This window comes from Denticeps clupeoides, chromosome 13 (genome assembly GCF_900700375.1).
Source record: "Denticeps clupeoides chromosome 13, fDenClu1.1, whole genome shotgun sequence".
Classification (NCBI taxonomy): domain Eukaryota; kingdom Metazoa; phylum Chordata; class Actinopteri; order Clupeiformes; family Denticipitidae; genus Denticeps; species Denticeps clupeoides.
Genome location: NC_041719.1, coordinates 6,983,877 through 7,000,481, shown reverse-complemented (window position 1 = coordinate 7,000,481; position 16,605 = coordinate 6,983,877). Strand labels below are relative to the sequence as shown.

At 46.6% G+C, this 16,605-nt stretch overlaps 1 protein-coding gene across 23 annotated transcripts in view; it reads right to left on the bottom strand.

The window, feature by feature from the left end:
• ptprsa (protein tyrosine phosphatase receptor type Sa) overlaps positions 1-16,605 on the bottom strand; it is a 159,377-nt gene that overhangs the window by 83,959 nt on the left and 58,813 nt on the right. For all 23 annotated transcript variants that reach the window (XM_029000494.1, XM_029000507.1, XM_029000497.1 and 20 more), the window contains one exon: positions 5,386-5,560. In XM_029000494.1, the coding sequence (XP_028856327.1) occupies positions 5,386-5,506 (121 nt within the window). In that variant the 5' untranslated portion in view covers positions 5,507-5,560. The remainder of the gene's footprint in view (positions 1-5,385; positions 5,561-16,605) is intronic.

Here is a 16,605-nt window from a genome sequence, read left to right as displayed (position 1 = left end):
GGAGGTAACAAACATCAACATACTAACCGGGCCACGCCATTCAAAGATGTGTGCTCCACGGCTTTAGCTTGACAGGAAGATGTCGATGGAGCAGAATTTGGTGTTAGACTTGCACACATTGAGGGACTGCAGCACCGCGGAGGCATAATTAACCTTTCAAACCACTTTCCGGCTGGTGGTTAGTCACATTCTATATAATGGCACAAGCCTTTCAACCCAAATTTGGTTCAGGCAAACCCAGCAACGGGGGACTTGACAGTAATACCGTTTTATTTAATCACTTTTTATTTGGAACACTCGGACGTGCAAATTAAACCAATGAGTGGTGCTCTGTTGTCAGTCTGGTAAAAGTGCTAAAATGCAAAAGACGTCAACATCCTTTTGGAGCAAACTGAGTAAATGTCATTTTTCAGGAGTTGCACTCAGGCCACAACAAAACGGAAGCTGAGTTCAGCATTTTTTTCTCAACTTTCTCTGCTAACACTTGGAGGTGGGATTGACAGACAGTTAGATGACTAACAGTATAATTGATGGGGGGCTTTAAGGCACAAAGAAGACCCCATTACGGAGGAAATTAGGGAAGCAATGGCACAAAATGGTGTCCCATCATCCCATTCACTGGCTTTTTCTTTTCTTTTTTTCTTGGTAAAAAGAGCGAGAGAGATGCAGAGAGAAAAAGAGAGAGAGAGAGAGAGAGAGCGAGAGAGATAGAGTGGAAGCAACTTATGATCCATCTGGTCTAAAATAGCCACCTTTAACTGATGACTATGAGCAAGAGGACAACAATTTGTCACATTATAGGTGATATTTTGTACCTTAACCACCCACCCCACACATAACTTATATTATAAACCAGCAAAAATGCATAATTTAAAGGCAGTTATTTATTCAATCATTCTGGCTGGGTACTGTCCTCATTCAACCATCGCTCAAACTAATTTGATGTCAAATCAAGCAAGAGTCTTATATGTGCCAGTCTGCCCATGGCTTCGTGGTCTACACTCAATCCCCAGGGGTCCACAGGGATCAGTGATTGGTCCTCTTGTTTTAGCAATCTGGCACCAAGCTGTGAGGTCAAAGCCATCCATCTAGACCAGATTCCTACACATTCTTCTGGACATTCTTCTTATGTAAACTAGATCCACCATCTTTCCTTCTCTGAATGTCTGTTTTAATTATTCATGCCTCTAGCTTTACATAATTGACTCAAATGAAAGCTGCAGGGCAAGAATCAAATAAGGTCTCAATTGACAGAAAAATCTGAATATGTTAGAAAAGGACATAGCAGGTCCTCAGGGTAAAGAAGAAGCTAGACGCTAGCCTGTATTGGTTCCAAGCTAATGGCCCCAAACATGCAAACACAGTTCCATTACACCTGCTAATACTCTGTTACCAGTAATAGATCAATAGCCAACTACTGGTGTTGAATGGATTCAGTTCCTATGAGTGACAATTGCACTGATTAAAGCATAAAAAAACCTGACTGAAATATAATTAGATATTTTGTGCCCAAATGCTCAGTTATGTGGCTAAAAACACAGAATGTTTTATGGTACTAGGGGCTTTCCTTGTGTACTCGGAAAACTTTAATCCATGCTTTTGGTATGGTCACCATGGATATGATAATTTAACCAATATTGAGCTGTCTGGATATTTCCAACAAACAACTTCAGTAAGTTGTGTCTTCTCCAGGCTTTCACACAGCCCCTGGAGACCAAATGGTGAATGTTCTGTCTTCACAAAGATAATGATGTCCTCCCCCCAACTACCTTCTCCCCAGACGACCTATCAGGCATCTGCCACGTACAGATGACTGAACCTTCATGACATCCAAAAGACACATTCAGCTGCATGCTCCCTGAGGAAGCTCCTGGGGTTCCCTCAGCATTCCTGACCCATATCTCTATTCCAAAAGCCTGTCAGGCCTACCACACCTTCAAATGGTGCAGCCCTAATAGTACCAAATGAATCCCATTGAAACCACCGTTTCAAGCACAGCCTGCAAAATATAATAGAGCAAACCTCCACTGACTGAGAATGAATACAGTGAGTCTGGATGGATGCTAGAACTGAAGTTTCAAAATGGCTGAGCCCTGCGTCTCCATGAGCAATTGACACTTGCTTTACATGCAACTGCCACTTCCTGCCAATTTTTGTAAATCAGTACACAGCATATTACATATATTGTTACACATCTTATTAAATGTTCAAATAAGCCTAATATTTGTATTTGTTCGCTATATCCCAAATATATTATTATGACAACAATAATAATTGGGTGGAAGTGGTTGGCCTAGTGGGTAAACGGGTAAGGAAACTGTCTCGTAATCGGACGGTTGCTCGTTAAGGGTGATGTGTTAAAAGCAGAAGACACATTTTTGTTGTGTGCACTGTGTGCTGTGCTTCACAATGACAATCACTTCTCTTTGAAAAAAAAAATTAGCGTTTGTATTAGTAGTAGTATATGAAAATCCTCAAATTATGCAGAAGAAACAATTTCAGGCACTTCTGAATCCACTGGATATATACTGCATGCTCTACAGGTGAAATACATATAGCATATGCTGGATTTCCAATTTCTCTAAAATTAAGACAATATTCCACACAAGTCTAACATCAATGACACTAACATAGATGATGAAACAAAAACAATCATAATGACAAGGAAATCTAATTACAAAGGAAATATAAAATGCTTTGAAATCAAGCTTTAAAACAGTTTTTTCTAACCAGAGCAAATGTTTATGAAATTCAGAACTATAATCCTGAATTGCATCTCTCTCATTAACCAGTAGTTCTAGTTCTGATGTTCAAAAAGCGACATCGAAACCATGCCCTATACATTTATTTCTGGCTTTAGATAAAGTAGAAAGGAAAGTGCCCGGAGACGGTGGATAAATGGATGGATGGTGGGTTGTTTGTGGTGTAAGAAGCGCTTAAATTGCTGAAGTGGCTCCTGGGTCAGTGCTGGACAAACTGCCTGTCTGTTGTCAACTGAATTTCGCTCTATCAGATAAATGCGGGCTGAGGTGCAGGGCCTGGGGACCAGGAACAATAACACACTGACATGCGCCATCTGCTGGCTGCTGACTGAACTACAGCAAAAGGAATGGGTACGATCACACTGGACAAAATCACATCTCAGCCTCAGCAAAAATAAAAATGCAAGCCTGATGCTAAAATGCTGCAAATAAATACTACAGACAATAAAATAATATATATTTATTATATAAAAGCAACACAAAGATCACTTTCGAAAAAAAACAAAGATAGCAATTCAGTGCAAATAATATGGTGTCAGTAGGGCGTTAGTAGTCTAGTGGCTAACACATTTGCCTATGAACCATAAGACCACAAAGTAAAAGTGAGAGAGAGAGAGTGCACAGCACATGTGCACACAATGAAATGTGTCCTCTGCTTCTAACCATAAGCCTTAGTGAGCAGTGGGGAGCCATGACAGGCGCCCGTGGAGCAGTGTGTGGGGACGGTGCTTTGCTCAGTGGCACCTCAGTGGATCGGGATTCGAACCAGCAACCTTCTGACTACGGGGCCGCTTCCTTAACCGCTAGGCCACCACTGCCGCAGTGACAGGTTCAAACCCCACTGACAACCATTATGTCCCTGAGAAAGACATTTAACCGAGTGTCTCCAGGGGGGGGGACTGTCCCTGTAACTCTGGATAAGGGCGTCTGATAAATGCTGTAAATGTGAATATAACTGTTCATCAATGCACCCATTAGTGGTGTTGTATTACAAGCATCTAAAAAAATAACATGAAGGAATGAAATGAAGAAGGCTGATTTAACAGATAGTAAGAGACGCCTGCCCTTCCTCAAGGCCCTGGAATGTTAAAATGAATACAATTAAAAGAACCACCGATTAATTTTATTCCAAAAATAAAATAAACAGAGTGAAAATCAGAAAATAATGATGGATTTTGTGAGTCATAAACATGCCGTCTCAGCACCCAGCACGGCACTGGTTGAATTCCTCACCCCAGTGGGGTGTCTAGTGGGTTTTCAGGGACAGACAGGGGTGCAATGTCACTGGACCACACCCATGCTGGCCTTCGTGGCTGTTTTTAGAGCTCTCTGTACAACATGGACACGTGGGAACTTCAGAACCGGCCCAAGAGCTTTCAACAACCTGTCCTACTTTTACTACTTCCTTCACCCACCCTCTACCCAGCACCACCAGCACCAGAGGCAAGGTCCGCAGCTAATCAGCTAAATGAAAGGATGCTGGGCTCCTTCCTTTCCACTCGGTCTCACTCAGCCCAAAGGCTTTATTATCACTGGGTGGTGCCCGCCCTCCTCCCACTTTGATTAAAATGTCTTCTTTAGGATGTGATTTATGAGAAGAAGAAAGAAAGGTGAGGGGATGACATCATGCTTTTGGCAGTGTCACCGAGCAACTAGCAACATCCACACACTGCGTGTCTAAATAAGATACATGAAGGAGGAGGAGGAGGAGGTAATGAAGCTCAGCAGTTGTTTGTGTGTGTGTGGAATAGGAGCAGAGCCAATAACTACAGTCCAGAAACAGAAGCAAAAGAGCACCTACAGCAGCGACCCCAATAAAACCAGAGGAGAAATGTCAATTCCGAACCGTGGGTCCTGTAGCCAGGTCCAGTCAGAAGCAGCAATTATGCTTCAGAGTCCAGACAGAGAGTGAGAGACAGAACGGGAGGACGAGTAGAAGCAGGGGGGAGGTGTGGAGGCCCGGGTGGCTCAGGGCTTATGGGTAGTGTGATTAGAGCATTGGGGTTCAGGGACGTGCTGTGTTTGTGTGTGTGTGTGTGTGTGTGTGTGTGTGCTCAGACTGCTAAGCGACTGCAGTGCATTATTTACATGTAGAGGCAAGAAAGCACACGGGCTGCTGATGGAAGAGTTTGGCAACTGACTGGCTTAGAAAATAAATATGTCTGATGAAAAAAGCAGAAGATAGAAAGAGGGAAGCTTCCACCATGGTTCATTCACCTGCCCATTGAACAACACAGAGAGGCAATGTTTTTTTTTTTTAAATCCCAGCTCATCCCTCCCCCTACAGCCCTGCATATAATAAAACCTCCGAACTGCAGGGGAGCCTCGCTCTCACATTGCCTCCATCACTGGCGCCGTCCTCTTTATCTCACTCAGTCTTTGTTTTGTTTTCCTAATGCGTCTCTAAACCCATCTTAGGGGAGAAATGGTGCAGAACAAATCCTAACTGGGAGCTTCAAAAATTAAAATAGCGAGTGCACGGCAGAAAGATGGTGAGATAGTCTGGACGACCCGGGCGGGATAAACGCATAGTAGAACCTAAAATCTCCAACCGGACTCTACCTAGATCCACGAAAACTGAGCCCAGCAGAGGAAAAGGAGGTGAAATGTGGGCGGGGCTTACATAAGGCCTGGGAGCCGTGGAGCAGCAGCAAGAGAAGCAGGGCTGGTAGACAGGGCACGCCTCCGGTAGCCATCGCGTTCATTCTGACCTTAGACCTGGCTGGAGTGCCAAGGCCCCTCATGCGGGTGATGGGGGGGGGATGGGAGCGGTCTTCAACTCGGGACGTCTAGGCACTCTGGAGGGAAAGAGAAGAAGAGATGACATCATGAGTTCATTAAGCTGATGGAGATGATTAAGTAACGAGACGACGTGTTTACAGCGTGTTCACTTCCACATCTGCAGATGTGACGACTGTGTTAACACGTGCTAAGTCGTCAGGGAAGACACTGACCCCCTAGCTTTTCCATCACCGGGATTCATAGCCCTTGTTGCAGTGCTCGTTTCAGACTTGTAATTAACCGCTTTTCACGTCTCATAATTAGTTGGGCTTTATCGCCGCATCTCGTCATTATTTGCTTATCCGCGCATCGTGTAATTGCCTAGGTGCCCGGTCATATTTCAGCCTTTGTCTCCTTGTTTCAGTGAAACTGTCACTGGTCCCCTCAACACGCCACTGCCTCGGGACAGACAGCGCTGATACGTCTCTGGCGCGAGCGCCCATCGCCGGGGTGCCCACTCGCGCTGTAATTAAAACCCCATCAGCAGGGAGGATGGCGACGTTCCTCGAGCGCTATTTTTTACAAAGGACCACATGACTCGCAAAAAAAATAAAAGGACTCGCAGTCAACGTGTAAAAATTATGGAGACAGATAAGCCAGAGTCTATATCTGGACCTGTTACTCATGCTTGTGGGCTACCAACCTCCGGATCTGTGCTCAGTGGAGGTCTACATGGGCAGGGCTTGCCAAATCCATATCAATATTTCTTCATTAGACCAGTGACTTGCGGCAACAATACGATCACACCCCAGTTACTTACTTGGCTGAGAGGTGTTCTAGACCCCGTGAAATATCATTCCACCCTTATTTACCTCATTTTAGTTGTCATGCCATAAAATGACAAGCATCTGCTACAGATCTGACTGCAGACAGAATTGCGTTGCTTAGCAACAACACCAACAGCTAGATAATATGTGGAAATCTATTCATTGTAGACAACAACCTAAATATAAATATAAAAGTTTTTTTTTTGCATATTAGCAGTCATAATTGCAAGTAATGTTAACACTTAAACTGTGGTATAATAAAAAATAATATACGCAAACATTCTATACCACTCAATATTAGACTCAACATTAACATGTAAACTATAATAAAATGCTAGTTTTCCACCCACTGCTCTATTATGGAAGGATGCAAGGAATGGGCTGAGAGAAGTTGTTCAGAAGTTCTTATAAACTAATAAAAAACTAGTAATTCTGCCACTATTAAGTGTTTCAGCATATATCATTCTATTTGCAGAGCATATGAACCATGTCAGCCACAAAATACTAAGATAGAAGTGAAAGGAAGAATCCAGATAGCAGGAAATCAACTACACATCACAGTGATGCATATTCACATTTTTCATATGCAGCTGGTCTATTTCCAAACACAAGTGACAGTTGTCAGATAATAGTGATAGATGTCGAGAGCAGTGGTCACGGTTTAGCAGTCAATTGTCCCACTGGGTGAAGAAACTTGATGAAATGTTAACGATAGTCTTAAGTGGCCGACTCCTTTTAAGCTTTCGCTGGCATGTCAGCTGCCGGTGCACGCGTCCAATGGGGGAGTCTCATCGCAGAGTCTGGGAGCGACACAGCTCGTAACGTAACCCTACCCCATGAACGCGCCAGCTCCCCACCACCCGCTGACAGGCCCTGTCTGTTACACCCTGCGGGAAAGTCACGGCGCCGTCACAGCTCAACAACAGCTCCTTTGTGGCTTGTGCCTTAAACAGGACGACTTCTTAAAAATGTGAGATCACTGCCATTACAATAACGCATGCACTGTACACACGGGACGGGCAGACACACGCGCCGGCCTGAGGCCTTTGTTTCCTCTGCCCCGTCACCACCACTGAAGTGTATCCTAGGGGCAGGTATTTGTGTGTGTGAGAGGTTGTGACAGCCTGTGTGTGTGTGTGTGTGTGTGTGCACTCACATGCCCCTGTCAGCCATCATGCCAACACCTGCAAAATTCTCACCATGAAACCCATGTCAGGGGCAGGTCTTGTTTCTGGAACAATCCACAGGGAGTGCAGGAGTGTTCATCTGTTTCTTGCTCAAAGGTCACGGTACCAGAGCCTGACTCCCAAAAAATATTATTTTTCAATATTTATAAAATTGCCCAATTAAAAAAAAAACAAACACAATTACATTAAATTCAATTTGTGACAGAATTTTTTTTATGATTTACAAAAAAAGACTACTGGAACCAATGCGTTCTAATGGTTCATGTAACATCTGCAAACTAGGGCAGAATACAAGACCACAACTGCAACATCAAATGTCCATATGGTATCGTGCCATGGTTTTAAAAGCCAGATTTGCTATACAAATTGCATTACATTTCATTAGATTTCACAATTAACACCAAAGCGCATCATTTTAGCCATTAAGTTAGTAGGCTATGGCAAATAATACAAGCGTTTTATTTGAGGAGGTCAGTGGAACTATACGACAGCTGCCATCAACCACGGGAACTGTGGAGCTTTGTTAACGGGCTGCTAGATCGCCCGTCAGATTATACCGCCAGCGAAGATTCATTATGTATGTTTGGTTCGGTAGCAGATTATGTATGTTTTGGTTTAGGCGGATTTAATGTGGCACAAACACTGAACTTTGACATGGACTGTCGAACTGGGATACCGTCACACCCCAACCGTCAATCAGGTTTCATGGAAAACTGCCTGGCAGAAACCGTGACGGGCGGATGAAGGTGAATTTTTACGACGGTGGTTGTAGGCTGTGCGTGGCGCTCACGGTAATGAGACGTCCTGCGCACGGTAAATGGTAAAGACAACGCCAGTGGTACAACAGGCACAAATGACATGCTAAACAGATGCTGTTCCGAGAGCGAACCGCACAGCAACGGTTCTTATCGGTTTACATTAGCCTGGCTGTAAAGCGCCGGGACGCCGTCTCCCGCGGGAGCGGACGGGCTTCCTGTTCAGCCCGTACGCAGAAGCCGCCGCGCTCTCCGGCAGACGGATTAATCGCCCGTGCTGATCGCAAGACGGTGAAAGCAATCCACTGGCATATAGATGTAATCACCGGCTTACGGCGCGCTCGCATTTTCCGTGTCACAAACTCCCGTCCACGCGGGCCCTGAATAAATCGAGCTGCTCGGCCCCGCCGCGGCTCGGCGAGGAGAAGCCCTCGTATTTCCTGCGGCGGCCGGACGTCTGGCCGCGATGCAAAATGCAGGAGGGCCGCTGCGCACATGAATTATTGAGCCATAAGCCCGGGCGCAACGTTAGGGGCCCGTTTTTCACCCTGACGCCACGGCGGCGGATGAGGAGAGGCCGAGATGCCGGACAGCAGCACAGTAACAAGCGGCTGATGGCTCGGGCCTCGCACCGTGCATATTAACTCCCAGGCCCGTCCCTCTCCCCGTGTCCCCGCGGCAAGATCGCCCTTTTTTCCAGTTTTTTTGTTATTGTGGATTCCAGCAGCCAGATGTAATCAGCGCCGCAGCGCCGGACGCGCCGGGCGCCTAATCCAGAGCATTTCCATGCATTATTAATGCTAACATGTTTGATTCGCCGACCACGCCACCGATGGCGGCCCGAGGCAAGGGCCTCCGAAAAACAAGAGAGAACGGGATAAACACAACGAGGTCTGTGATACACTCACAACAGACGGCACGGCGAAACCGATAGATGGCCAAGGATAATCACTTTAATTGAAGTAAAAAAAATGTAGCTGAAAGCAGAAGACAGGAGTTTGTTTTTGGGGAAAATATGTAATATTTATGTTAAAATCCATACTGGAGATGGTGCAGGTGCTTCTGGAATTTGGAATGAGCCCAGGGTTTGGACCGGAGGATTACACGGTTGGAAAAACGGATGGGGCGAGATTTAACACTCAAGCGTTCGGGCAGCAACGTTACCAAATCAGCAGCGCTGTTTGTCCTTCAGGGCACGCGGTCAAAGCGGAGGCTGGGAGAGCTCGACCCGGCAGAGCGGCAAGGAGGAATGGGGGGAAGGCGGGGGGGTTGGTGCGGGGCAGGTTGGGTGGTAGGGAGGGGTGGAGTAGAGAGGTCAAGGAAAGGGAGATGAGAGGGGGTGGAAAGGGTGGGGGGGGGGGGGGGGGGGGGGGGGGGGGGCACTGCCCATGTGCATTTGAGCAGAAGAGCTGCCTGCCATGGTGGGAGCAAGTGCCCAGCAGATGGAGCATAAATGAACTGAGGGAACTGTGTGCGGTGTTTACATGTACAGTACACACATCTACTCGTCTGTGGCTCACAACTGCGAACTGTCACACATGAAGTTATGCAGTAAAGTTAAAAAGTGCAAACAAAGGCAACTATTTTAGGTTCTTCAAAGCATTTCGAACTCTCTGCTTCTCTATTCGTGAGTGCAATGAAAAGTGATGTTAAAGCATCAGCATTATACAGGCTGTGTGCGCCTGTAATGGAGCCTACTTTCATGCCTGAATTAAACTGATACTGTATCCGAAGTAAATTTACCTGAATTGATCCAGAAATCTAATCACATTGGGGCAGTGGTGGCCTAGCGGTTAAAGAAGTGGCCCCGTAATCAGAGGGTTGCTGGTTCGAATCCTGATCTGTCAAGGTGCCACTGAGGTTCCAGTGAGCAGAGCACCGTCCCCACACACTGCTCCCCGGGCGCCTGTGACGGCTGCCCACTGCTCACTCAGGGTGATGGGTTAAATGCAGAGGACACATTTCACTGTGTGCACCGTGTGCTGTGCTGCTGTGTATCTCACTTCACTTAAATCACTTTAATCTTTAATTTAATCATTGCGAATATAACACAGGGAACGTGCTCATTTGGAGAGTGGCAGCCCTCACCCAGCCACCAGGGTCTGAAACATGTGAATGAAATACATGAACGAGAAAAACCGAGCAAGAGAGTGGGAGAGTAATGTGATACTTAAAGCTGTATAATCAGAGGAAGGCAACGCTGTGGCACCCCCGCGCGCGTCAACAACTGCAGGAGCAGGCAGAATCATGGCAGGACTCCAATTAAAGCCCCAATTTCCAGCTCCCGAGACAAGTCCTCAACTCACACGCACACACACATATATATACAACCCTGCTGACAAAGAGCAGTAGCCACACTCCCTCATTTACAGACCCTCATACTCAGGTCCAGGCAAGAGAAAACAGACGTTTTCCCATTCTTTTTTTTTTTTTTTTTTTTTGCTGCTACCTGCCTCATTTTCAGTCTTTGGACAGAAATCTGTCAGCGCAGCATGGCCTGTTCATTACACCACCGCCATGGGCACAGTGTGATAATTCCGGACATGCCAAGCTAAGGAGACCCATAACCATCAAGCGAGGTGATGCAAACAAACCTAATTGAGCATGAAGTGGCGGTCGGTTGTTCAAATGTGACATTGCGCGTGGCAGGACATCGTTTGTCAGGTTAATCCTTGAGCAGGTCGCGGCCTGACGTCACGATGAACACAGATCTCGATGTCTCACTCAAGAGACCTCAGCATTGAGCGTGGATGCACCCGAATTGATAGTGGAACGTATTTAAACAATCGTTTGTACTTTTGGGCTGTCTTATGTGTACTTTTTTCTCATTTACCTGAATAGGAACAAGTCAAATTAATGTCACTTTAATACAATTATACTGTTCCCCATCAGAGCATAGGCATTCCCTCAAGAATTGTATATATTTGAGGAAAAATTGTCAAATTTGTTACCATCACAATAGTATGCTACTTCATAGGACAATGTTCTTTATTTATTCTTTCAAATTGATTTATTTTATTTATTATATTACTTATCCACACTACCTTGGTACTTAATGCGAAACAACGAAGGCTGAATTCCTTGATTTATTCTGTTATCAAGGACAAAAAGAGTGATTCCACAACAGTGAGCATATGTGTGTCCCTAATTGAAGATGGAACACACACACACACACACACACACAATTCCACACACCTGCCTGTCTTTCAACCCTCTGCCAGATCACCCCAGCCCAGGTGGCTCGGACTATCTCTCTGTTCAGGTTCATTCCTCTGCCATGTTCAACAGCAGACAGAGCTGAACACTCCAGAACTCATTTCCTTCAGCCGTTTCCTCCTTTCCCTTCCTCACTTACAAACAGCCAAAACACACACACACACACACACACACGCATGCATAAAACAGTAAGCTTGCGCTGCAGATGCTTGTTGAGGAAGCGCATACATTTGCATTGATCTGAAGAAGCCTGGCCGTCTAATCCTGACTCCTCACTTCCCCAGTAAACCTGCTCTGCATTAGTACTCCTGTACACACACACACACACATACACACACACACACTCACTGATAACAATTATTTTTTTATTTCCTTTATAGCCCAAAATCACAAACGGCATGTCTCATTGGGCTTTATAAAATCCACACTGTTTACAAGGAGCCAACAGCATCTGCGACACACACGATCCCTACGCCGAAATGGTTCTGATTATCGAGATAGTAATATCCTGATCATAACATCCTCCTGCCTTTCGCCATTGTATGTGGTAAGTAAAACTCTCTGGCACACTGTGTTTATTTACAGCGACAGAAGACATGTGATCTATCACACAGTCCTGGGCTGCAGATGTGCACAGCGGCCGAGCAGAAGTGGTGATGAATCACACAAGCGCGCACACACACACACACACACACACACACACAGGCGTCTCAGAGTCTGCCATCCAGACAGGGGATCGGTTGCAGAAGGGTGGCCGGCACCACACTGTGACCTCACGTGGAGTCTTCCTGACAACCTCTTCCGACGATCCTTACTGCTCGCTCACGCTCAAAACAAAATGTGCCCTTGCCGCCTGAAGTCCACCGCATCTTCATGTTTTTTTTTTTTTGTTTTTTTGGAGGGAGATCTGGCCGCCTGCCTCACGCTCTGCCCGAAAGGCGAAGCGCTTAACTCACACACAGCGGCACTGAGCTGTCCGGCTCAGCAAATCGCCCACCTCTATGCCTCTAAACAGAGAGGGCTTTCGTGTGGGTTAAGTGAGAGTGTCTAGACTTGTCATTTTGACCCCTGGATGACAGCGCCGCTGTGTTTCGTCTCGTTCGGCGGCGAAGGCGCGCTTTGCTCCGCCCACGACGCTGAAGCCCGTAGGTACTGACAGGGAGAGATCCAGCCACCACGTCACCTGCACCAGGGCGCATTATGGAAGTACATCATTTCATTATGAGCATTGCGAGGACCGGTGGGGGTGCGCTCGGGTGCACAAACGCACTCGTCCTTGATGAAGAGCATGACGTCAGGCTCTGGCCGTCTTCCAGGGCCTCGGTGGAGCTCAGACCGGGCCCTTACGTCCTCGCTACAATGACTTTGCAGGGCAATATAAAAGCATGAAGACAGGTCGGCACTTGGCAGACGCGATGGAGTAGAGAGCTGAGGCAACGGGAGATGAAATTGCCACGAGCGAAGAGGAAATTCAGACCCAGTACACGCCTGGGCTTAAATTAGGGGAGCGCAGGGAAATAAAGGCAACCCATTACAGCCCTGATTCGTCCCAAGAACAGGTAAATAAAATTCCGGAGACCGTGTGTACGGGCCGCACAGCGACCTGTCCGTTAAAAAACGCGGCCGTCCAGAAGAGGCTCCGGGGTGAGATTGCTCCTTTCAGAGTGATACAATTATGCTGCCAATCGCCGCTACTGACAGCAGAGCAAGAGGGGGCTCCATTAGCATTCCGCCCGGACACCTCCATTTATTCTCCACGAGGTGTAACTAGTGCCATCGATGCTGCCGTGTCATGGAATACACAAATCGAGCCTGGCAAGCCTGTGCAGACCTTCCTCAGAAGTCGGAGCGGAGCCTCTCGTACGTTCCTGGTTTTGCATTCCTCGAAAAATGTTGGAAACGGTAGTAGTGGATCTCTACATGTTTTCGTTCCCCCATTTTAAAGCGGAGGCCGCAGAAGCGATCGGCGCAAATGTCACCTGTGCTGAGCGTTCGCTTCTGACAAGTGCTCTTTCGTCAAGGGTGCCCGGGGTCTTCAAACAGCCCTGCAGAGAGCTGGATGCAATAACCGAATCCTGTTAATTAACAACAAATGTGATCAAATTCACCCGTTTGCCCATGAGCGGTGCACTTGACAGTACAAATTCTGGGAAGTGGCGGAGGGGAAAGCACCAGGGGAATTTTTCTATTTCTCTGGTTCACCCTAATAAAACAATTTCAGCGCAGTCCCGTTGTACGCCGGCGTAATTACATTACAGAGATGTGGCTCACGGGTGAAGCGGTAAGTGATTACGTAGTAGCTTTTGCTGGCGAACTGGAATACCCAGAGATGGTAGCTTGTGGGTGTGTCGGAGCAGAGGTTGAAGATCCGCAGGCCACGGCTCAGAGAAGAGTGCAGGAGACAGGAGACAGATGGCCAGGTTCAGCTCCTGACTCGTGTCTGTCTGTCACCTCCCTGCCTCCCGCCTTTCATGGCAGCCCGAGAGCACAACTGGCACAAGTTTTACAGCCGCTGTAAAAAAGGACCGACGAGGAAGGAATGCTGCATATGTCCTGCCCCCCACGCCGTATTTTCACAGCCGGACTTTTCCTGTCTTTTTCTCTCCCCCCCCCCCCATCCCCATTTTACCCCCTTCTTCGCTGAGCGAGCTTCTGGACTGCACAAGTGGATGCTTGTGGCTTGGCAGGAAGGTGACCTCTGAGGTCACGTGACCATGTAAGGGACACACAGCAGTGATGGCACAGTCTGAGGGGCGGCTGAGTGGCATGATCCTGGCTAATTTATTCCTGGACAGGGAGAGGAGGAAAACAGTGGCCATGTTGTCTTCTCTGCCTCCAACTCCTCGATAAAGGCCACTGGTCAAAAAGAGTGCAGGGCAGAACCAAACACAAGGTTATTGTTAGGCGCAGGGGCATGTGGGAAGCCCATCAACATGGCCAGTGTTCCCAAATTTTAAGCATGAGTGTCCAAAGCCTGTTCAGTCAGGACTTCCCATAGCAGTCACCATGCTAAGACCCGCTCTGAGTAATAAACCCACACTCCTAAACCCACCCTCGGCTTTCCTGAGGTCAAAGGTTAAAAGTCAGCCAGCTGGTAAAGTTCTGATAGGGGCCGTTATCGAATTCCTGCCATTCTTTTAATTGAAAGACATTTACATTTAAGGCATTTGGCAGACGCCCTGATCCAGAGCGATTTACAGCGTAAGTCGACTTACAAAGAGATCCAACATAAAAAGTTACACAGTTTTAAAATGATTAAATGTTATCAATGTTAATGATTTCCCAATGCCACTGAAAAATGAGACAGTGGTTGTGTGGACAGTGGTGACCTAGCCGGTAAGGCAGTGGACCCGTAATCGGAAGGTTGCTGGTTCAAATCCCAAACCGCCAAGGTTCAATTGAGCAAAGTACCATCCCCACACAGGCCTTTCATGGCTGCCCACTGCTCACCAAGAGTGATGGTTAGATGCAGAGGACACATTTTGTTGTGTCACCGTGTGCTGTGCTGCAGTGTTTCACCATGACAATCACTTCACTTTCATTTGTTAAAAAAGATGATGTGTTGTTTGACAGGAGTGAGACATTTATTAAAAGAAAAAAAAATTAAACTCCCTTTTTGATGGAGATCATATCTTTTACAGAATCAGCACCAAAAAGAAGAGAGGAAACAACAAAATGCACAGCATGGAAAAACCAGACAAGTGTAAATGCTTTGAGGCTGAAGAACAATGTCGACGATCAGAGAAAAGCTTCTCAGCTCTTAAAGAGGTGTGACAATACCTCTCAAACACGTTGCAAGCCATAAGCCTGCTTCATTTAGCTCCGGCATCTCAAAAGCCTACTAGAGCCAATGGATTCCCAATGGTCAAAAAAATAACAAATTTCTACAGCAGGAACTGTCACTGTGAGAAAGAACTTCCTCATAGAATCACCCAAAATCTCCAAATGGGGACAAAAGGGGAGTAAATCTTTTCTGCTGTCCATTCAGGAAGCACAACTCTAAACTGCCACAGCATCCAGGTCAATCAGATGAATCGACCGGGCTGATACGCCAACGCTCGGACGGATGCGATAGATGTACACGTACATTTCCTGCAGGCAGGACTGGCTGATTACAGACAGATCAATTTTTCATTACTGTTACAATTGGGCCTGCTGACTTCATCGGAAATGAATCCTCTGCGATGTGCCAGACCACCGTGAGGGACAGTTGTCTGTTAAATCCCACCCACCTTACCCAGCCCATCTAGTTAGTGCCTACAGAGAGAGAATGAGAGCAAGTGGGATGACTTCACCAAAACCACTCTGCATGGCCAGTGAATATTGTACATTAGAAAGCAATCACAGATCTTCAGTCTCTGCTCTACCGACCACCTCACCAGAAGACCAAAACGACCAAATCTGACAAGCTCCCAGCTCCCTTGTGGTATTAAATAACCTGTGGTAATAAAATTATTATGGTGACAGACGCAATATGATGGAGCAATATAAACATTATGTCCTTTATAAAATATGTTTCAGAACTCAGCTAAACAGATATGATGCACAACAGGGTTTTCACAAGTAGCATGTCATCTTTTTAATTAATATGTGACGAACGCACGATTCCAAGCATTCCTGGCGCATAACTTCATACGGTAGCGTCCCCACTGACAACACAATGTCCCTCGCAAAGTTTTATTCCAGCGGTGTGCACTCACCTACAAAGCGCCGCCACTGCTGACCGAAACCAACCCGGAATACGGTGCGAAGGTGACGCCCCAGCCACTGGAGAGAACCGGTGTTGACTAGAGAAGTCCCGTCTCCAGGAGAGTGCAGTGACGGGGATGTACGTGTGTGGAGAGTCTTCCTTCTCGCTCCGAGTGGAAAAGCTCCCCGCGGGCATGAAGTGTGTGCTACAGGGTCCCCGAGGCCTCGCTGTTTTTCTGGGAATAAAATGCCTGCGCGTTTCCCACTGAAACTTAACTCTTCAAAGGCAAAACTGTATTTTAAAACTTCAAGCGTCAAAGGATCTTAGTTGAAGTAGTTAACTAAATGTGAAGAAATTATGTGGGAGGAATTCAGTGTTTTATTTAGTCTTACAGAGGTATTTTCTAGAGCTAGCACGCTAACCAGCTAGCATAATGGCATGTAGAGT